Below are 23,389 nucleotides of genomic sequence, written 5' to 3'. Positions count from 1 at the left end.
GAAATAAGCCATTTTCTATGCGCCTATAATACGCAAGGCACTGCACTCTCTCGTCACTTGTTAATTTACAAGAAGACTTGCAGGTCCAGGGAAAGGGAGAGGGGAACAGAGGGCAAGGTTCGCGGAGGGCGGCAAACTGCACCCTAAGCGGCGCGGGGCTGCGCTTAAGGAGACAGGGGTTCCGGTGCAGGGCGCCCACTGCCAGGTAGGGGCGCGCGTCCTGCGCCGTAGCCGCGCGCGGCGTCCTCGGGCTTCAGGCCGGGCCAATCGGGAGGCAGGCGGGAGGGGGCGGGGCTGGGTCGGGCTCCGGAATCCGCCGGCGCGTAGGATCCGCGCGTTTGGCTTCCCCGCCCGTCATGGAGCGGCTGACCTTGCCTCCCGGCGGCGCGGCGGCGGTGGACGAGTACCTGGAGTACCGGAGGTGAGGCTGTGACTCCGGGCCGGCCCTCCGCCTGTCGGAGGGGCTGGGACCCCAGGGCTGGCGACGCGGGCAGGGGCCCGGCGGGCGTCCGCGGGGATTCTCGGAATCTGTGCATGGGGTGTTTGGGGAGGCCTAGATGAATTCCAGATTAGCCTTTCCTTAATTAAATATTGTAGAGTCACGCAGTTCTATGCAGTAATCAGTCTTCCGAAGCCATTTGAGAGGTCCCTCTCTTCTCTTCCAAGAAGGATGACTAACTCTAGATTGATGCAGAGGTCCAGCTGTTTTTTAAATGGCCATTGAAGACATACACATCGAGTACTCGGGGCTATAGATGTTAGCAGACATCAAATTAGCCCAGTATTAGGGCCAATCGTGAACGTCTGAACGCGCTCCCTACCCCCAGGTGCTGGTTTTAGGAGAAGGGCACCGACTGGTGTTTGGCGTTCCTTCGAAACTGGAAACGTAGCTGCTCCTTTGGCCTGAGGACACGGTTCGTTGTCCTGGGTCCTGACCAAGGCTGGTGCACCTGTGGTGACGCGCTCCTTTTCCGCTTCCTGGGGTTTTTGTGGTCGCGAACCTGGGCGGATGGGAAGTCCTGGGGAGGACCGACAGAGGACGCGGAGTTGCGGCGGGAGGATGTGTGTGTACAAGCAGAGGGGAGACGCTCCAGGCTTTGCCTGGGACGCTGGAGCGAGAGACAGGGCCTCCTCTGTGGGATCGTGGGCAGCCCGGATGACCCTGAGGTGTGTGTGCAGATGAACCCCCAGCTGACTGTGCTCCCCCACTCTGACTGCCCCGTTGGTGTAGTTTTGAGTAACCCTTAGAACTGCCTGGAGATTCTAAGCCAGAAGCAGGGCTAGGCGCTTGATGGGGTCAGTTCCCACGCCTGGTTCAGGGTCAAAACAGCCACCATCCCATCTTCCTCCATAGCAGAGCCGGCCCCGTGAGCCTCCAATTCTCCTGAGCTTTTCCCTGGGAGGAAGTTACTGGAGCTGGTGTTGACTTATAATTTGCATATAGATATGTGAATTATGGGCCTCCAGTTGACTCTTGCCTAGCCCTGAACATGTTAGGCGCAGACCCGGTGGGAAATGATGTATTTATTTATTATATTGACACAGGGTTGTCTCTGACTCTTGCCCAGGCTGGAGTACAGTGGTACCATCTCGGCTCACCGCAATCTCCTCCCAGGTTGAAGTGACTCTCCTGCTTCAGCCTCCCGAGTAGCTGGAACTACAGTTGCGCGCCGTGACGCCCAGCTACCTTTTGTATTTTCTGTAGAGACGGGATTTCACCATATTGCCCAGGCTGGTCTTGAACTTCTAGACTCAAGCTATCTGCCCGCCTCCGCCACTGCAAGTGTTGGGATTACAGGCGTGAGCCACCGCACCCAGTTGGGAAATTATTTTTGCAAGCATAAATAACTTGAAACACTTCCTTCTGAAAGAGATTATCAGGTCCTTTACTGACATCAGAATTTCAGAAAAGTGGGGAAAACAGGACTTGAGTGCCTAGATATGAAAGGGTGGACTGGGAAGGTGGGGTGGGAAGATGAGTCAAAATATGAGTTTAGAAGGAAACAAACTTTCCTTCCTAAGAGTTTTCCTCCATTTGGTCTTGCCTAGGTACTTTGGTGGGAGTCAGTTGAGAGGGAAAGTATATGGCCTTGTTACAGTATGGGAGGCACTGACCAGTGTCCTGGCATCACCTGGGAGCTTGTTAGAAAAGCAGAATCACAGGGACACTCTAGACCTATTATTATTTATTATTTTCAGACAGAGCCTCACTCCGTCACCCATGCTGGAGTGCAGTGGCACCCATAATGGCTGAGAGCAACCTTGAACTCCTGAGTTGAAGTGACTCACTTACCTCAGCCTCCTAACTAGCTGGGACTACAGGCATGCATCACCACACTCAGCTAATTTTTAAATTTTTTATAGAGATGGGGCCTCACTATGATGCCCGGGCTCATCTCGAGATCCTGTCCTTAAGCAATCCTTCCACCTCAGCCTCCCAAAGTGCTGGGATTACAGGTGTGAGCCACCACACCTGGCCTTATCTTGTATGTGTGTGTGGATATGTATATATATATATGTGTGTGTGTGTGTGTGTGTGTCTATCAATCAATCATTTTTTTTTTTAGACGGAGTCTTGGTCTGCTGCCTAGGCTGGAGTGCAGTGGTGTCATCTTAGCTCACTGTAACCTCTGCCTCCGCAGTTCAAGCAATTCTCAGTGCTTCAGTCTCCGGAGTAGTTAGGATTATAGGCGCCTACCACCACGCCCAGCGAAATTTTGTGTTATTGATAGAGACGGGGTTTTGCCATATTGGCCAGGCTGGTCTTGAACTCCTGACCTCAAGTGATCCGCATGCTTCAACCTCCCAAAGTGCTGGGATTACAGGCGTGAGCCACTGCGCTGTGAGTCTTAATCTGCATTTGTACAAGATTCCCTGGGGATTCTGTAAGTACAATAAAATTTGAGTTGCACTGGTTTAGAACTTAAATACCAATGACATCTAACTTTTAAAAGATCTTTTAAAGATCTGTATCTATCTTAAGATCTTAATACCTGTTGGTATTCTTGATAGCTACAAGAAAGTGAAATGGCTGGGCTCAGTGGCTCACGCCTGTAATCCCAGCATTTTGGGAGGCTGAGGCCAGCGGATCACGAGGTCAAGAGATTGAGACCATCCTGACCAACATGGGGAAACCCCGCCTCTACTACAAATACAAAAATTAACTGGGCATGGTGGTGTGCACCTGTGGTCCTAGCTACGCAGGAGGCTGAGGCAGGTGAATCACTTGAATCTGGGAGGCAGAGTTTGCAGTGAGCTAAGATTGAGCCACAGAGCAACATTCCATCTCAAAAAAAAAAAAAAAAGGAAGTGAAATAGCCCAAAATTTATCTCAGAATTAAATGCCCTTTTTTTTTTTTTTTTTTTAACTATTATGTATCTAGATTGTTTATATAAGGAAGATGGTTGTGATTATTTTATAGCTTATAAATTGGTGTTTCTTTTTTTTGTTTTAGTGGCAAGTACGTAGAGCAATGGCTTTTATTTTCTACCTTGGCTAAAGGCTTCAAAGTATGGAAAAAAGCATGTATTGTACAAAAAAGTATATAGGATTCTACAAACAACACTTTTTGTGACTTTTCAAGGGGAGTATTTCCAGGGAGAAGTGTCTGCAGTTTTGAAAAACTTCTTTTAATTATGCTTTCTTTTCCTCCAGGGAGGCCAACTCTTACTTTCTTTTCATAGAAATAATGAGGGCTTAATGTTTTCCCATAAAATTTTGGGTTCTTACTTCTGAAGTTAAACAATGATAAACCTGAACACATAACACACAGCTGTGGTTTGAGCTTGTGCTGAACCAAGTGTGTATGTAGGTTCCACATTAGTTTAAACTCCTGGCCAGGGTTTGGAGACAGGCAGGAAAATTAGTCATGGTGGCTTCTGCTTTGATATTTTTTTGTATTTCTTTTTGGATACATTTTCAAAGCAGGAAAATGTTAGAATTTTTAACAGTTAAGCCTCTACTTTTAATGAGAAGAATGAGCATCTTTGCTTCATTATCAGAGGAAAAACTGAGATGAGTATGTGGTAATCCTCTGTTGATAAACCTGGATCAGTAAAGTCACGTTATGAATTCATTGTCTTTCCTATTTATAATCCTCCTATATAGAAAGCATAGGGGAGAAAAGATTTCTTTTCTCAGCCACCACGCGGTTCATGGCTGAGGCACGTGCGATTCCAGATCAAACAGAGGGTCGGGCTTCTTATTCTCTCAGCCCAATAATTCGTTGTAGATGAACTGGGAAAGAAGGGAGTTTATTTTTGTAACTAGGTATAGGGGGAAGGCCTGGAAAATATCACCAGACCAACTCAAAATTACAAAGTTTTCCAGAGTTTGTATACCTCCTATGCTATATGTTTACATGTAAATGTGCATTTGTCTAAAGACATAAGTGATTAACATAAGTTGACCCAACTCAAATTTAGTAATATAGATTACTAAAGACATAATCATTTATGTCTAAAGACATAAGTGATTAACTTATATCTTTAGTAATCTATATCTAAAATCTGAGTCCTGAAGACCTTCCTCTGGAGCCTCGGTAAATTTACTTAATCTAAATGGGTCCAGGTGCTGGGGTGATTACCCTTATCTTGTCGCCTGCTAAATCATGGAGATCTGGGAGCTCCTTCAGACCCCCAATAAACTTGTTTGTGGAGGCCTGGGGAGTTTTTTCAGATCTCCCAATAAACTTGTTAGTCCTAAATGGGTCCTTTAAAAATTCCTTCATTATCTTGTCATGCTTCAAGGCCCAGAAAAGGCCTAGGCAAAACTCTTGGTGGGCTTTTATTACATTCCAGCCTTTGGATAAGGACGCTGGCTCTATCAGCTTTTAATATTTAACTTAACTGCTCATTCAGTGCTGAAACAGTTGTTACGGAGACCTGGCCTGCCTATCCTGTAAGAAAGGACAGATGTACAGAATAAAAGTTTACAAACTTATTTAATATTTTCAGTGGCCTGGTCATCACTTGTCTGGAAAATAAATACTCAAAGTTTAAGAGAAATATATTTTTTTGTTGTAGAATTGTTGGTGAGGATGATGGAGGGAAACTTTTTACCCCTGAAGAATATGAAGAATACAAAAGAAAAGTTTTACCTCTGCGCCTACAAAACAGATTATTTGTGAGCTGGCGGTCACCAACTGGGATGGATTGTAAACTTGTGGGCCCAGAGACACTATGTTTTTGTACACATAGGTAAGATATTTTTTTGCTAAGTTTTTTGATAATCAGAAAATAAAAAGCTAAGCATATCTTACTTCTACAAATGAAACTGTGATGATTGAGAAACATGTAACAATTGTCCTTTATACATTAGAGTAGAAATTATCAGCTGGGCATGGTGGCTCACATCTGTTATCTCAGAAGTCTGGGAGGCCGAGGCAGGAGGACCACTTGAGCCCAGGAGTTCTAGTCTGTAGTGAGCTCTGATTGTGCAACTGCATTCCAGCCTGGGTGACAGAGTGAAACCTTGTCTCTTAAAAAACAAAAATTATCTAAAGGTTTTTAAGCTATAATTAAAAAATTTCTGTCATATCCTATTAGAACTCATGATGGAGTCTATCACCTTAAGCAGTTCTCTTGCCATTGGTAAACATGTTTGGTGGTCCTGTGGCTTTGCCAGGGGTCTTTCAGTTTGACTAGGGAGCAGAGTCTACCCACATCTGGCATCACTGGAGAGGGTAGAGAGTGGGTCATCAGATTGAGGAACTACTTTAAGCATTGCTTGAATTGATCCACACTGATCATGCTGTCCATCTGTAAGTATAAACATTTCTCCTCAAATTTACTAATCGCCTTTTATACCTTAAGGAGCTGCTGTGTTGATACCTTTCTTTAAACAAACAAACACATTGCTTTGTATTACTAATGGTCATGTTCCAAGAAAAGTGCCGAAAGAAAAGGAAGTAAGTGAGGCTCCAGTTTTTGCCCTGAGTTGCCCGTATCTGCATTTGGCGTTTTGCTGTGTGTATGCTCTACTTTAAATTTTGCTACTGTCTCACAGTTGTAAAGTTAGGAATACCTAAGCTGCTTCACAGAAAAGTCTCTAAATCTATTCTGTGTTTTCAGGTAGCAACTTCAACTTTCTGTTCCAAGAGAAACCACCCTATTCTGATAGCAATTTCTGGGACTCTGTGAGACTCTTTGTATAATTGCTATTTACAGAGTTGCAGTTTGCCCAAGTTTGTTAGGCAGTTGCTAGGGTGAGTAATGTTGTAGATAGATTGACTATAAATTTATTTAGCAACCCCAACTGAAAACACTGAGGAGGAATGGAGGATGAGGGATGTGTTGATATCTTTCGGAATTAAAGAAGGGTTTGGTAAGGTTTGTGATAGTTTTATAGTTTATTCTTACACAAATTTAGTGCTACTTTCTACTCTCTGTATAAGTTATACAGCATGGACTTGTACCTCAAAATTGATCTAACTCAACTTTTTTTTTTTTTTTTTTTTGAGACAGGATCTTACTCTGTCGATCATGCCACTGCACGTGGCATGATCTTGGCTCACTGCAGCCTTGACCTCCTGGGCTCAAGTGATCCTCCTACCTCAGCCTCCCAAGTAGCTGGGACCACAGTTGTGTGCCACCACACCCAGCTAATTTTCATATTTTTTTGTAGAGATGCAGTTTGGCTTTATTGCTCAGACTGGTCTAGAACTCCTGGGCTCAAGTAATCTGTCTACCTCGGCCTTCCAAACTACTCAGATTACACTTGTGAGCCACCATGCTCAGCTGACCCAACTCAACTTTGATGGAGAAGTCAATATATTTAGTAGTGATCCAGTCAATGAGATCTTTTCCTAAACTCTTTTTCCCCACTATAAAAGTGATACATGATTATTAAGGAAAATGGGGAATATATAGAAACATAGAATATATTCTATATTCTGTATAGGATATATAGAAGCAGCTCGCTACCCAAAACCAGCTGCTAATTTTTTTTTTTTTACAATATCTATATGACTTTTTCTTTACATGGTCCATTTAATTGTTGTTAATTATGCATGTGCATAAAATACTGAGCCAGTTTTAATAACAGAATCACAGAAATGTTTCCATGTTGTTATGCACTGATCAAAAACAAGATTATTAATACCTGCCAGGTAGTCCAGCTAGTCCAGTGGTGTTTATCTGTGTTCTCCAGGCCTGTGAGGGAGGCTTGGGGGGCGTGCCAGGTGGAAGGGAAGGTTAGGGGAAGGTGAAACTCTATGCTGTTCTTCCTCTTGCTGTAACTAATTCTGCATTTGTTTTATGTATTCTGGTTCTGTAAAAGATTTTATTTTACAAAAAGATTTCACTGCTAAGAGAGTTGAAAACTGTTGTCTAGTAATTTACGTCCTGATTCTCGTGTGTGTGTGTGTGTGTGTGTGTGTGTAATGTAGCTGATGTAAGTACTATTGCTAATACTATTGGTATTATATTTATTGCATAAAGCTTTTTCTATATATGGAATTATTTTCCTAGGTTATATTTTCCAAAAATGAAATTTCTGGTTTAAAGAATGGACTTTTTAAAATTTCTTGAAACATTATTAAATTATTAATTAGAATTTGTTCTTTTATAACACTTTTTTTTTTGACAGCGTCTCCCTCTGTTACCTAGGCTGGAGTGCAGTGATGCTGTCGCAGCCTACTGTAGCCTCTGCCTCCTGGGTTCAAGGGATTCTTCTGCCTCAGCCTCCTGAGTAGCTGGGACTACAGGCATGTGCCACCACATTTGGCTAATTTTTGTATTTTTAGTAGAGATGGGGTTTCATCATGTTGCCCAGGTTGGTCTCGAACTCCTGAGCTCAAGTGATCCACTTGCCTCGGCCTCCCAAAGTGCTGGGATTATAGGCATGTGCCACCAGCTCCTGGCTCTTTTGTAACACTCTTGATAGCATTGTGTATTACATATAGTTTTAAAAAACTTTGGTTCTTTTTGCTAAATTAAAGTGGTATCTCATTTTAATTTGCATTTCTTTGATTAATATGGAGAATAATAAATTTAGTATTATTTTACTCAATATCACCTTATGAGAAGGAAGTAAGTGGCCTATTTAAGAAAATAAGAGGGAGCTTTGGCTTTCAAAAATATTGATCATTTATTTTGAAGTCAAAAGTTATATTAAAATAAATTACATCAATACATGTTTATTGAATATATTTCTATTTTAAGTAGCAAATGTATGCAAATAAATTTAAATAATGCACTTTGATAAAAATAACTTTTATAAAGAAAAATTTTCATACTCTTAGGTTGTGCTTCTATGTTAAGGAATTTGTAGAGGTAAGTACTTTAAGGAAATTATATGATATTTCTTTGTATTGCTGTGAAACAACTTCTTAAGTAACTAAAAATAGAAATTTAAAAGAGTTAAGATTTCCTCTGACCAAAGCAAGATAGCTGATGTAAGTACTACATGTAGGAGGTTTCACCTTACTAACAAGAATAATAAAGCAATAACAATTTAAAAATCGTATCTTCCTTTAATAGAATAGAAATTGTAATTTTAGATAATACCTGCATTGTGTTTATACTTCCCCCCCCCCCCTCTCTCTTTAGGTATAAACAACATAAAACTGACTTGGAGACGATTCCCCAGCAGCGCCCCATTGATCTGCCCTGCCGAGTGACTGGCTGCCAGTGCAGGGCTTACCATTATGTCCCCTTGAATGGTACCCAGCCCATTCGCTGCAGGTGCAAACACTTTGCTGATCAGCACAGTGCCGCACCTGGCTTTACATGCAATGCATGTGAGTTACATGATTATTAATACACAAACACAGAATGTTTCTATGTCTTCCTTATTTAATGTGCACAATATTTAATGTGCTTTTGTACTGGTCAGAGAGTTAATATTCAGTTGTATTAGTTGTAGAGTTAATATTCAGTTGTAGCATTAATATTAAGCAACTAAGGAAAATTCAATGGATAAATACTCCTCGATTTCATTTTTGTGGAAGAACTCGGAGTTAATGGTATGCTTGGTAATCATAAACCCTCATCTCATGTAGTTCAGATAATTTAAGTAATTGTAATGGATTTTAAAGAATTACCAGATATGATCTGATTCAAATTTTTGAATATGGGAATTTAATGAACTAAATTCTATTCATAGATTTTAAAAAGCCATTTTATAAGTCAAAAAATTGTTATGATTTGCTGATAGATTAACATAGCATGATCATTTTAATGCTTTGTATGTAATAGCGCCCTTACCTTAATATGTGTACCCAAATTCCAACCACTACCCCATATGCCCTTACACTGGATCATCCATTGAACTAGGTAGGGTACCAGTCCATTAGTTTCCTTCAGGAGGTAGTTAATCCAGTTGTTTTTGTAGTAGTTTGAGTTGAAATCTTATGATGAAATATGTAATAAACATTTTTAATGACAGTTGCAGTAATAAATGTTTCATTGGCGGAATATGGAAGTAGTTGGAGAAAACTGATTTATTTATATACCTTGGTTCCCATATATATGTATATATATATTTTGTTTGTTTGTTTTGTTTTGTTTTTTGAGACAGAGTTTTACTTTTGTCACACAGTAGCACAATCTCGGCTTGCTGCAACCTCTGCCTCTGGGTTCAAGTGATTCTCCTGCCTCAGCCTCCGGGTAGCTGGGATTACAGGCACCCACCACCACCCTAGCTAAGTTTTGTATTTTTAGTAGAGACAGGGTTTTGCCATGTTGGCCAGGCTGGTCTTGGATTCCTGACCTCAGGTGATCTGCCTGCCTCAGCCCCCAAAGTGCTGGGATTACAGACGTGAGCCAGCACACCTGGCTGTTCCCATATATATTTGTCAGAGATGTGAGTGGGTAAAGATTTTGTTAATCATATATTCTGGCCTCCAAATATGGCTTGATTTTTTTATATAACCACTTTGTTAAGACATAATTTACATATCATACAGTTAACCAATTTAAAATGTGCAGTTTAATGATTTTTAATACACAATCAGAGTGAATGTTGTGTAACCACCAGCACAATACACTTCAGAACATTTTTCTCACCCCCGAAAGAAACTCCATATTCACTATTATGGAGTCATTCCTTATTTTTCCCTCTCCCCAGCCCTAAGCAACCCATAATCTACTTTTTGTCTCTGGATTTGCCAATTCTGGACATTTTATATAACTAAAATCATAGAATATGTGGTCTTTTGTGACTGGCTTCTTCATTTAGCATGATGTTTTCATGATTCATCCATGTAGCCTATATCATACTTCTTTGCTTTTTATTGCTGAACAAGATTCCACTGCACACCTTCTGTGTCTACAGGTTGGTCTTCCAATGTGGCTTTTTTGGGGAGTTGATCTGTAGGAAGATTTCTACATTACCTTTTCACCTGGTGGTGGCCACTGGGCTGTCCCTGCCATGCCTTCTTTTAATTCAGTTTGTGAGGACAGGGCCTGCATACCTGGCTCTTCAATTTCTTTTAGTCCTTGTTGTTTTTTGCAGGTTGTTTTTTTTTCCTATGGCGTACCCGGTTACTACTTCAGCATGTTTTACAAGTAAGAACAGTGGCTAGGAAGGAGTTCAGCGGTGGGAGGTAAGAGTTATACGGGCCAGAGGATCTAGATTCAAATAGCCTTAGCCAGGCTAAGTGTCTTTAGGGTAGACAAGTTAGTACCTTTAAGAATTTAACTCCCGACCGGGCTCGGTGGCTTACACCTTTAATCTTAGCACTTTGGAAGGCTGAGGCAGGCGGATCATGAGGTCAGGAGTTTGAGACCAGCCTGACAAACATGTTGAAACCCCATCTCTACTAAAAATAGAAAAATTAGCTGATTGTGGTACCGTACGCCTGTAGTCCCAGCTATCTGGGAGGCTGAGGCAGGAGAATTGCTTGAACCCAGGAGGCGGAGCTTATGGTGAGCCAAGTGTGTGCCATTGCACTCCAGCCTGGGTGACAGAGCGAGACTCAGTCTCAAAAAAAATAAAATAAAAAAGAATTTAACTCCCTTTCCATCTTGATTCAGGTTCCAAGTGTTCTGGATTCCATAGCTGCTTCACTTGTGCTTGTGGTCAGCCTGCATATGCCCATGACACAGCCGTGGAAACTAAGCAAGAAAGATTGGCTCAGGGAAAACCAGTGGGACAGGATGTTCCTTATGCAGCCATGGGAGGATTAACTGGTTTCAGCTCGCTGGCAGAAGGCTACATGCGATTAGATGACAGTGGGATTGGTAAGTGATACTATATGAAATGTGAGCCTGTCATTTTTATATGTGTTAACAATAGTGAAGGCTTATATTTGTTAAGCACTTTATAGCATTTTGGGAGGCCGAGGCAGGCAGATTGCTTGAGCCCAGGAGTTTGAGACCAGTCTGGCAACATGGTGAAACTCTGTCTCTACAAAACTACAAAAAATTAGCTGGGTGTGGTATCATGTGTGTGCCTGTAGTCCCAGCTACTTGGTGAGGGCTACATCCCACCTGAGCCTGAGATTTAGAGGTTGCAATGAGCTGTGATGGCGCCATTGCCCTCCAGCCTGGGGACAGAGAGAGACCCTGCCTCGAAAGAAATAAATAAAATGTGGCCGGGCGCGGTGGCTCAAGCCTGTAATCCCAGCACTTTGGGAGGCCGAGGCGGGTGGATCACGAGGTCAAGAGATCGAGACCATCCTGGTCAACATGGTGAAACCCCATCTCTACTAAAAATACAAAAAATTAGCTGGGCATGGTGGTGCATGCCTGTAATCCCAGCTACTCAGGAGGCTGAGGCAGGAGAATTGCCTGAACCCAGGAGGCGGAGGTTGCGGTGAGCCGAGATCGCGCCATTGCGCTCCAGCCTGGGTAACATGAGTGAAACTCCGTCTCAAAAAAAAAAAAAAAAAGAAATAAATAAATAAAATGTTATACTTTCAGGGGGCAGCTCTGTTATAATCTTATGGGGCCACCATTGTATATGCGCCCACTGTTGACCAAAATGTCTTATGTAACACATGATTGTATAGAGAAAGAAAACCTCTTCCTTTTGGTCCATGAAAGAAGATGGGGTTAAGAAAGGAGAGAGTGAAGAAAGGAAATAATACAGGTTTTTATCCTGATTTCAGGTATGAAGGAACCTAGGGGCAGAGGGACTCCATGGCTATCTGTTAGCCACGTGGATATCTAGAGTGAGGAAACCTCTTGCTGGAATTTGGTTCTTTTTTGATGTTGAAGGAGTTCATAATTCCCAGTTCTCCTGAGGGTGCTGAGAAGGCAGCTAACCTGTGAGTGGGCCTGCCATGCCACCTGTCATAGCAGGGGGCAGAGCTGGAGGTGGATCCTCTAAGCTGGGGGACTCAGTAGAGGAAGTGACAGGCACTGAGGGAGTGTGTACCTCCAGTGGGAGCAAGCATGAGGCTAGGAGGCTGTATCAAGCTGAGAGACCAACTTACTAAATCCAAGTTGAGCATTTGAGATCATTAGCACATGGAGCCACCAGAGGGCAGCACAAAGACCGGTGTGGACCAGAGCACCTTCTGTCATATTCCCACATGCCCCATGAGAGCCACTGGGGATAGGAGAGGGGAGAGACAGAGCAGTTGTCCCACATTGTCTATGTTTTAAGATAGGGCTAACTTCTAACCCAGTTAGGACTAAAAGCTCACTTGCTTTCCTTCATCTGTGATATAGGGTTAGGGGTATCGGGGGAAAGTGGTGGCTTATGAAGAAGACAGAGCAGCTACACATTTTCTCTCCAGCTTCCTTCCTTTCAGTCCAAAACTCAATGTATTCAGCAATTGGTCTTTGTAGTGTATGGTTTGGAGTTGTGGATGTTTCCTCATTTCATTGAAGAGGTATTTTCTTTTTATTTTTCATACTTTGTTTTTAGAGGGTTTCCTAGTAAGGAATGGAGTAAAAATACATTTACTCTACCCTTTTCAGCCAGAGGTTCCTTACTGTGAATGTCTTGCTTTTGACAGTGTTTTGTAACTATTATATATTAGGGTTTTGAACTTCTATGCTAACATAGGTACATAATATTCTTTTTTCTGTGAAAAAGATCTCAGAAATGTGCAGAATACTTTTACCCATTTGCCTTTACTTTATATGTCAGACAAAAATCTAAATAAAAAGATAGGGTCTCACTCTGTTACCCAGGCTGGATCCAGTGAAGTGATGTGATCATAGCCCACTGCAGCCTCAAATTCCTGGGCTCCAGTAATCTTCCTGCTTTACCCTTCCAAGTAGGTAGGACTATAGGCACTTGCCACCATGCCTGGCTAATTTTTGTTGTTGTTGTTGTTGTTTTAGAGATGAGGTCTCCCTATGTTGCCGAGACTGGTCGTGAACTCTTGGCTTCAAGTGATCCTCTTGCTTTGGCTTTCCAAAGTGTTGGAATTATAGGCATGAGCCATTGCACCCAGTCTAAAAATTTTTTTTATAGGAGGAATTTCTAATGATTGTGCTGAGATTCCAATTTATTTTACATTAGAAGTAATAACTTGTGGCTGGGCGTGTTGGCTCACGCCTATAATCCTAGCACTTTGGGAGGCCGAGGTGGGTGGATCACCTAAGGTCAGGAGTTCAAGACCAGCCTGGCCATCATGGTGAAACCCCATCTTTAAAAAAAAAAAAAAAGTAATAACTTGTTTGTATCCTTGTAAATATTTAATTTTTATTCTCTATGTATTGTTTGCACAGGTGCACCTTCAGTGGAATTTTTAGAATCTCCCACTATGGCAGTAGACCACCCATTCCTAAAAGCATTTCAAGCATCATCTAGTTCTTCTCCACAAATGTTAACAGATGGTAATGAAATTAATTTAGAACTATTTTTGGATGTAGTCAATTAGAATATGGAGCTTTGATTTGTTTTCGAGGCTTCTCTCTTTTTTCCATTATTATGATAATTTAACTTCAAGTTAATCTATCATTTTACTTTCTTTTATGTTAGCCACACAACAAGAAAAAGCAAGCAACTTCATTTTGTATTGGGAAAAATAGCTAACTCTGAGAATTTTGAGGATTCTGATAATACTATAATTTAAAGTTTTAAACCTTGTTCTGGTACATGCTGTTGCTCTGGTGTTTGAATTAGAGGGCCCTCTGGTGGACTAATTGCCTTTGGGCTTTCCCAAAGAGGCATAATCCAGTGATAGCCATAGGTTAGCAGGTTTTTATCATTTATAAATTAAGAGCAAGAAGAATTCATTTTTAATCACCAGTATGCTATATTTCCCTTATTGAAAACAAGAAGAATGAATTTGTATGACTTATTAGGTATTTAAAGTTTAATATTTGAGGCCGGGCGCGGTGGCTCAAGCCTGTAATCCCAGTACTTTGGGAGGCCGAGGCGGGCGGATCACGAGGTCAAGAGATCGAGACCATCCTGGTCAACACGGTGAAACCCCGTCTCTACTAAAAATACAAAAAATTAGCTGGGCATGGTGGTGCGTGCCTGTAATCCCAGCTACTCAGGAAGCTGAGGCAGGAGAATTGCCTGAACCCGGGAGGCGGAGGTTGCGGTGAGCCGAGATCGCGCCATTGCACTCCAGCCTGGGTAACGAGAGCAAAACTCCGTCCCAAAAAAAAAAAAAAAAAAAAAAAAAGTTTAATATTTTACAGTATTTTAAAATGAGAATTTTCTTTGATTTATCTGTATTTCACACACCTAGACATTCCTCACAAGGAATTTTAAGCCTGTTTGCAATATACGACTCAGTATATAATGATAAAATATATATAGAAGAAAGAAGCCAAGAAAAGGGCACAACTGTGGCAGCTTTCCAGGTTGATGTAATTGCTTTGTTTAAATTTCAGTTTTAACTGAGGTTAGTGGTAGCCAAGGCAGAGAGGAAGGTGCAGTCAATTAAATGCTTTTTTTTTATTAGACAGGAGGAAACCTGAGTTCCTCAGTGCTAATGATTGTTACACCAAAGCTGGATTTTTTTTTTTTTTTTTTGAGACAAATTTTTGCTCTGTTGCCCAAGCTAGTGTGCAGTGGTATGATCACGGCTCACTGTAACCTTGAACTTCTGGGCTCAAGTGATCTTCCTGCCTCAGCCTCCCATGTAGCTAGGAGTATAGGTGTACCACCACACCTGGGTAATTAAAAATTTTTTTCTTGCAGCGGCAGATTCTTGCTATGTTGACTAAGCTGGTCTCAAACTCCTGGCCCCAAGCTCTCCTCCTGCCTCAGCTTCCCAAAGCACTGGGATTATAGCTATGTGTCACTGCTCCAGGCTGGGCATGCTGGATTTTAAGTCTGTGTAGTGACCCTGAGTGATTAGTGGCCAAAGTGAAAGCTTTTTTTCAGCAAATACAGCAAATGGTTGCTTATTTCTGATAGTCACCTTCTTTTCCTTTTTTTTGAAGCAGTCTTGCTCTGTAACCCAGGCTGGAGTGTAGGGATGTGATCTTGGCTCACTGCAACCTCCACCTGCTTGACTCAAGTGATCCTCCTACCTTAGCCTCCTGAGTAGCTGGGACTACAGGAATGTACTGCCATGCCCAGCTAAATTTTGAATTTTTTGTAGAGACAGAGTTTTGCCATGTTGTCCAGGTTGGTCTCGAACACCTGAGCTCAAGCAATCCACCTGTCTCTGCCTCCCCAGGTGCTGTGACTGCAGGTGTGAATCACTGCGCCCAGCCTGATAGTCACCTTTGATGAGTTGTGATATAACATTTTACTAGATAAATGACAATATACCATTATAATGCAACTCAGTGAAGATGACTCTAGAAGAGGCTTGGCTCAAATGGTTTGATATGATCCAGAGACAGACCTAGAGTTTCCGGAGGAATAGGTAGATAACACATATTCTAAGCATCCCTTCTTACTCTTCTCAATAAGACTTGTCAAAGATAGCAGACAGACTGTAGTTGTACTCTGTGGTGATTGTCTGCAGTTACATGTTTTCATGTTGCTGATTGAGGGTGAATTCATGTGCTTTACAAACTAGAAGAACATGTGTTCAGGTTGCTGTTCTGTTTTGGAATTGAAGGGACCCAATGAAGACATTCACCCTCAATGAAAGTGAACTTTTCTATGAAATTAGGCTTTTGGGGTACCTACCAAGAAAACCATATTTTTTTCCTACTGAAGCAATTTAAAAAATTCATTTCAGCATATAATTTAGTGCTTGATCAGTTTTACGAAGTGAGTACCATGAAAAATGGCTAAAATAGTTAAGTTTTGAAACATTTTGAGGCAGGTACTATCATCACTATGGCTGCCTATACCAAGCCTCAATAATTACTTTTATGCATTGTCTCAAAGTGTAACATGGATTTCTAGTTATACAATGTGAAAAGTAGTTGGACAAGACTAAGCATAGTCTTATACAGAATAGCTATATGGTGCTATTTAATATGAATGGTGGAGTATTTGGAGAATGTTTGCTGTGAAAAACACTTTTGTCTTGGGATGCCATTCTCTCTGTAAGAGAATTAGGTAGTAGGACCAATTATTCATCTAGGCCATTTCTGGGTTGAAAAATAAATCATAATCACTTGGCAGGAGAAAACCTTTCTTTTATTTCAGGGGAATATGTAATGATGCAAATACATTACTTAGACTTTTTTTTCCTCATTAGTAGGTACAAGTAGTCAAGTTTCTTCGATAAGGAGACCCGAAGAGGATGATATGGCTTTCTTTGAAAGACGATACCAGGAAAGGGTAGGTTTTTGAGGAAATCCACTTGCATTAAGCATTTACTCGTAGCAAAAGCACTAGAACGATCATATATTGAATGTGGAACATCCTTGAAAATAATTTATAAAATCTTTACTTACAGTTGGTATTAGGCCTTGAGGCTTATTAGAATAATTTAAATAGAAACAGGACTACTGAATAACATGGTATTTAATACACTGGTTGATTTATGAAGGTTATAAACATTGGATAAATACGCAACTAAAATGGTCAGTAATAAACATCAATATCAGCAGACTTATAAATTATATGTATCTCAAATTTCTTTTTTTATACAGGTACCTTTATTTTTTATTTAAAAATATTTGTCAAATAAACATTGAGTATATTTTGAATTCTTTTTTTTTTTTTTTTTTTTTGAGACAGAGTCTCCCTCTGTCGCTAGGCTAGAGTGCACAGGTGCAATCTTGGCTCACTGCAAACTTTGCCTCCCAGGTTCAAGAGATTCTCCTGCCCCAGCCTCCCGAGTAGCTGGGACTAAGGCATGCGCAGCCATGCCTGGCTAATTTTTGTATTTTTAGTAAAGACGGTTTCACCATTGGCCAGGATGGTCTCCATCTCTTGACCTCGTGATCTGCCTGTGTTGGCCTCCCAAAGTGCTGGGATTATAGGTGTGAGCCACCATGCCAGTTTAACTCTTAATATGTATTATTTATTCGTCTTAGAGGCTTTTAGGTGTATCCAGACTCATTAAAATTACCCAATATACATCTGGGCGCAGCAGCTCACACCTGTAATCCCAGGACTTTGGGAGGCCAAGGTGGGCAGATCACCTGAAGTCAGGAGTTCGGGACCAGCCTAGCCAACATGGCGAGACCTTATCTCTACTAAGAAAAATACAAAAATTAGCTTGGCATGATGGTGCATGCCTGTAATCCCAGCTATCTGGGAGGCTGAGGCAGGAGAATCGCTTGAACCCAGGAGGCGGAGGTTGCAGTGAGCAGAGATCGTGCTACTGCACTCCCCTATTAAAAAAAAAAAAGTACTCAATATTCTTTAAGAAATGGAATATTAAACATAAACATATTTTAACAGTTTCCGGGGGTAAACAAGTGTAGTCTTGATGTGCTCACAGCTTTAAGTAATGGTGACTCAGTTCACCAGTGTGTAAATGTCTTGGAGATAAGCATAGTGTTTTATTCACTCTTGTATTTTCCCTAGCACCTAGCACAGTGAGTGCTTTGTATGTAATAAGTTTTTAATGAATTATGAATTTACAGAAAATTGAAAAAATTAACACAAATATAATTGATACTTTCGTACATGTCAACTTCTTATACTTTTGATATGTTTCATGGCCATGTTCATATTTGAGAGTTTTATTTTGTTTTTATGTTTTACTAGATGAAAGAATGTTGGCTTAATGAGGTATGGGAATAGTATTTCAGCCATATGGCTGCAAGTACTTTCTTTAGAGTTGTTTTGTGGGCATCATTATCTCTCCAGCCAGGTAATAAACTCCACAAAAGTAAAGATACTCCTGCCACTTTTTTTGTATCCTCTTCAACTCTTAGACAAGAGCTTGTTGAGTAACTGAAAGTGTGGAAAAGTTGAACATTAAGAAAATTCAGGAAGTAAATTAGAGACAGAGTAGCTTAAGAATTTTGAAGTTGAAGGGGAGAGGACTTAAGTCTGTTTGGACTGTTAAAATACTCTGGCTGGGCGCCGGTGGCTCACGCCTGTAATCCCAGCACTTTGGCAGGCCGAGGCGGGTGGATCACGAGGTCAAGAGATCGAGACCATCCTGGTCAACACGGTGAAACCCCGTCTCTACTAAAACTAAAAAAAATTAGCTGGGCATGGTAGCGCGTGCCTGGAATCCCAGCTACTCAGGAGGCTGAGGCAGGAGAATTGCCTGAACCCAGGAGGCGGAGGTTGCGGTGAGCCGAGATCGCGCCATTGCACTCCAGCCTGGGTAACAAGAGCGAAACGCCGTCTCAAAAAAAAAAAAAAAAAAAAAATACCCTAAAGCTGGGTGGCTTATAAACAACAGACATTTATTGCTCACAGTTTCAGAGACTAGGAAGTCTAAGATCAAGGTGCTGGCAGATTTGGTGTCTCGTGAAGGCCCGCGTCCTGGTCCGCAGATAGCCTCTTCTTGCTGTGTCCTCATATGGTGAAAGGAACGTGATGGGTCTTGAGGCCTCTTTTATAAGGCACCTATCCCATTCATGAGAGCTCTGCCCTCATGATCTAATCACTGCCCACAGTCCCCATCTCCTCATACCACTACACTGGGGGTTAGGATTTCAACATGAATTTTGGGGGGGACAAAAACATTCAGACCCCAGCAAGGGGAAAGAGGTGTGGTAGGATGTCAGTGAGGGAGATGAAATGGTCGCAGTGATGGAAGGAAAGGCAGCTTTTGCAGCAGCATCAAGGTTATAAACTTATAATCAAATCAGTCTTCGTTCTTGGAACACACACCCTCATAGCCAAGTTTTAGTTTTTCCTTACAGGCTTATGAGAAACTAGGTTCTAGAATTCCTTCCATCCCTTCTCCAGAAGACTGGAGTTTTGGCTGCCTTGAAAACATGCCAGTGGTGTTTGCCTGTGAGAAGATAAGGAGAGGAATTCTTATTTATGAATGTTTTAAAGGATATACCTGGCCTGTCAAGATTCCTTATTTATTTATTTTTTGAGACTGAGTTTCACTCTTGTTGCCCAGGCTGGAGTGCAACGGCGCGATCTCAGCTCACTGCAACTTCCGCCTCCCCGGTTCAAGTGATTTTCCTGCCTCAGCTTCCCAAGTAGCTAGGATTACAGGCATGCGCCACCACACCTAGCTAATTTTGTATTTTTAGTACAGATAGGGTTTCTCCATGTTGGTCAGGCTGGTCTTGAACTCCCCGCCTCAGATGATCTGGCTGCCTCGGCCCCCCAAAGTTCTGGGATTACAGGTGTGAGCCACCACATCCAACCAAGATTGCTTATTATAGGCCAGGTGTGGTGACTCAGCATTTTGGGAGGCCAAGGCGGGTGGATCACAAGGTCGGGAGTTCGAGACCAGGCTGGTCAAAATGGTGAAACCCCGTCTCTACTAAAAATACAAAAAAAAAAAAAAAAAAAAGAAAAGAAAAGAAAGAAAAATTTAGCTGGGAGTGGTGGTGTGCACCTATAATCCCAGCTCCTTGGAAGGCTGAGGCAGAAGAATTGCTTGAACCCGGGAGGTGAGGTTGCAGTGAGCCGAGATCATACCACTGCACTCCAGTACGGGTGACAGAGCAACATTTTGTCTCGGGGGGCAGGGGTGAGATTGCTTAATATGAATAAACCTAGAATTTATGGATTTATGAGCTGTAGTTTATAACTTTGTAGCCTCTGTGATTTATAGATTTATGAGATACAGCTTATAAACTCTCTACCATGTGTGATTAATGGAGTATAAAAACTAAGAAGCCTAAACCTAAATTACTTCCTCTGAGGTGACATGTACCATACGTGCTATTAGTGCTTGTCTTTTACTCCAAAACCATTTGGATGATTAGGAAGCTGTGTGTCTAATAGTTCAGAGCCTCTTGCAAGAGCAATGCCATATGTATCTGGTTTTTGCTTGTCTTCTTTGCTAATCACTGGTAACATCTGGTGGGGAAGAATCTATGATTAGTGTAAGTTGGCTTTGATAAGTGAGGTCTTTGTGGTTACATATTTTACCAGCTGCTTTTAGATACTATTGAAAAGTTGCTTTTATATTATCAGTTGAAGTTATTTTCTTCTGCTGTGGATGACTCTTGATCTCTTTTCCCCAAGAAAGGAGAATTTTATTAAGGAAACAAGTATCAAAGGTGTACTGGGTGCAAGGCACTGTATTTCTGTCAGAAAATTTAAAAAACAAACAAAAAAGAAGAGGAGGATGTATCATTTTTCTTAAGACTCTAGATGGTTTTCTGGGTGTGGTTGTTCATGCCTGTAATCCCAGCACTTCGGGAGATCGAGGTGGGCAGATCACTTGAGGTCAGGAGTTCAAGAACAGCCTGGCCAACATGGTGAAACCCTGTTTCTACTAAAAATACAAAAATTAGTTGGGTATGGTGGTGCACGCCTGTAATCCCAGCTACTGGGAGACTGAGGCAGCAGAATCACTTGAACCTGGGAGGTGGAAGTTGCAATGAGCTGAGATTGGGCCACTGCATTCCAGCTTGGGTGACAGATACTCTGTCTCAAAAAGAAAAAAAAAAGACTCTAGATGGTAGATTGGTAGATGGATGTATTTGCTAAGTATTATTTCAAATGTCAAAACATTGATTTGGCTTTTGTTTGTATTTTAGCATCTTTGCTTCTTAAAAACTTATGTTCCTACAAATCTAACAGTTGACTTTAAATGAGCGAGGAAAAGGGTCTCACATTTATTGAGTGCTTAAGTGCCTAGATCTTTATATGTATTATTTACAGCTCTAGAACAACCCTGAGGAGTAGCTATTACTATGACATTTTTTACAGATGTAAAACTGTTAAATAACTTGCCCGAAATGCTTAATAAATGGCAGAAGTAGGATTCAAATTCTTTTCTATTTGACATTAAAACCTGTAACTTTTGCCCTAGAATAAGGTATTTTTGGGGGTCCTTCAGATGACCTGTTGTTTGATACAGTTTGCAAGAATGGTATGAGTGTATGGTGTCTGAGGTTCCCAACGCAACTCAAAGAGGAGAGAGAAGGAATAAATGTGGAGGAGACAGAGGTTACATTAATCTAGTTTTACGGTTGGGAACTTTTTTTACTTGCAGTTTGATGGGATTGGATAGACTGGTTTTGCCTGGTTTCTTTTTCATTTTCTTTTTTAATACGGAGTCTCACTCTGTCGTCCAGGCTGGCGTGCGATGGCACCATCTTGGCTCACTGCATCCTCCGCCTCCCGGTGAGAGGGATTCTACTGCCTGAGTCTACAGGCAAGTGCCACCATGCCTGGCTAATTTTTTGTATTTTTAGTAGAGATGGGGTTTCATCGTGTTGGCCAGGATGGTCTCAATCTTCTGACCTTGTGATCTGCCCACCTCAGCTTCCCAAAGTGCTGGGATTACAGACATGAGCCACCACACCCAGCCTCTCCTGGTTTCTTGATATTATTCCCATCACTTCAAAAGTTTGGAGGCCCTGCCTTCTTCTACCATGGCCCTCGACTTCCTCTCCCCTTCTCTTGCAGGGGTAAGGCAGTGGGGTTGCCTCTGGAAATTGGTGTGTGTGAATATGAGTGGTGGTGAGTAAGAGGCAGGTGGGCTTTATGTTCTCTGGGGTCTTTAATCCCATGGAAAATGTCTCTTTATGTCTAAAAAGTTAGGAGTCCACTGCTTAGGGTATGTGTGCTACTTTTTTGCTTTAACTATAATAGAGGAGGACAAGACCTTCAGGAAGGTAACCAGGAATATAGAAACCAGAATTAATAGGAAACTATCCTTAAGGCAGTCCACGTTCCAGAGAGAATCCAGCTGGATTAGGTGCATTCTGTAACTCTGTAGGCAATGTGCATAGGCTGGATGTAAGTTTAAGAATTTTAAGCACTTTTAATTAATTTTTCTTTTGAGATGGAGTCTTGCTCTTTCGCCAGGCTGGAGTGCAGTGGCATGATCTTGGCTCACTGCAACTTGCACCTCCTGGGATCAAGCAATTCTCCTGTCTCAGCCTCCCAAGTAGCTGGGACTACAGGCACGTGCCACCACGCTTAGCTAATTTTTGTATTTTTAGTAGAGATGGGGTTTCACCATGTTGGCCAGGCTGGTCTCACTCTCTTGAGCTCATGATCTGCCCACCATGGCCTCCCAAAGTGCTGGGATTACAGGCGTGAGCCACTGCGTCCAGCTAGCACTTTTAATGTTAGTGGCAATTGAAATTAATTTTTTTTCTCTAAAGCAATATTCATATGTTACTTTTATTAAAATGCTTCTGTAAAATTAAAATCAAACCATTTAAAAATGTGTAATCATGTCCCTTTAAGAGATTTTGTCTTTAGTATTTAGCAGTTTAATAACTGTGTGGAATGGCTGTGACATGAATCTGAATGAGTTTTATGCAAGTTTTTTTTTTTAGAATGGTTTACAAGTTATTGTATCAATAAATATGTTAAATTTACAGATAAAAATGGAAAAGGCTGGTAAGCGGAAAGGAAAAGCTCCATTGCCATCAGCTACAAAACCTTCATGAAGACTGTTGGAGAAATTAAAACCATCATCCAAGTATATCTTTTTCATGTTTATTTAAATGTAATAATACAGTTTATTTTTCCTCAAATTATTTACTTTTTTACTGTATAAATGTCTTTTGCAATGTTTCCTTAATTTATTTAAATAACTAAAAATGCCTATTACTTTTGTCAAAACTCATGAATTTGTTGCTATGTGTATACCTTTTCTCTCTCCTAACAAATGAGATTATTTTATATGAGTCTTCCTGAGAGTACAGCAAATCTTTTTAGCACATAATAATTTAACCGTTTCAAGCTATTTAAAAAATTAAAGATATTATCAAGGGTTCTGAACAAATATGTAAGAGCTGTGTTTGTCATACAAAATAGTAAGTTAAAAACAAAACAAACAACAAAATAGCTAAAATCGTTAATTTTTTTATTTTTCAAAGTTTGTAATGTTATGTTTTTAAATAAAAAATGTATCTTAAAATTATACTGCCATTTTTTAGTGATATTAATTCTTTTTTTTTCAATCATCTTTCTCAGGTCAAAGATAGTAAGTTGTATTGTCAACTACCCATTGTCTGTAACTGTACTGGACACATCTTGTGTGCCACTGCAAATCAT

General features: G+C 41.3%; 1 protein-coding gene across 4 annotated transcripts; it reads left to right on the top strand.

Annotated features, from left to right (window-relative positions):
• The first annotated feature begins 285 nt into the window (after nucleotides 1-285).
• On the top strand, nucleotides 286-23,258 carry FAM221A (family with sequence similarity 221 member A). Of its 4 annotated transcripts, none has more exons than XM_032286985.1 (8): nucleotides 346-421; nucleotides 828-1,167; nucleotides 5,026-5,199; nucleotides 8,551-8,741; nucleotides 10,978-11,184; nucleotides 13,630-13,737; nucleotides 16,524-16,606; nucleotides 21,785-21,838. In XM_032286985.1, the coding sequence occupies exons 2-8, from the start codon at nucleotides 1,010-1,012 to the stop codon at nucleotides 21,788-21,790; spliced, it is 927 nt and encodes a 308-aa protein (XP_032142876.1). In that variant the 5' UTR covers nucleotides 346-421; nucleotides 828-1,009; the 3' UTR covers nucleotides 21,791-21,838. The 4 variants fall into 4 exon arrangements, with proteins under 4 accessions (XP_032142877.1, XP_032142878.1, XP_032142876.1 ...); XM_032286984.1 differs by lacking the exon at nucleotides 21,785-21,838 and adding an exon at nucleotides 22,711-23,258 and having other exon boundaries at nucleotides 348-421; XM_032286986.1 differs by lacking the exons at nucleotides 828-1,167; nucleotides 21,785-21,838 and adding an exon at nucleotides 22,711-23,258 and having other exon boundaries at nucleotides 286-421.
• The last annotated feature ends 131 nt before the right edge of the window (nucleotides 23,259-23,389 follow it).

Source organism: Sapajus apella, unplaced genomic scaffold (assembly GCF_009761245.1).
Source record: "Sapajus apella isolate SASKATOON/1434 unplaced genomic scaffold, GSC_monkey_1.0 scaffold19, whole genome shotgun sequence".
NCBI lineage: Eukaryota > Metazoa > Chordata > Mammalia > Primates > Cebidae > Sapajus > Sapajus apella.
This window is presented reverse-complemented; position numbering and strand designations above follow the sequence as displayed.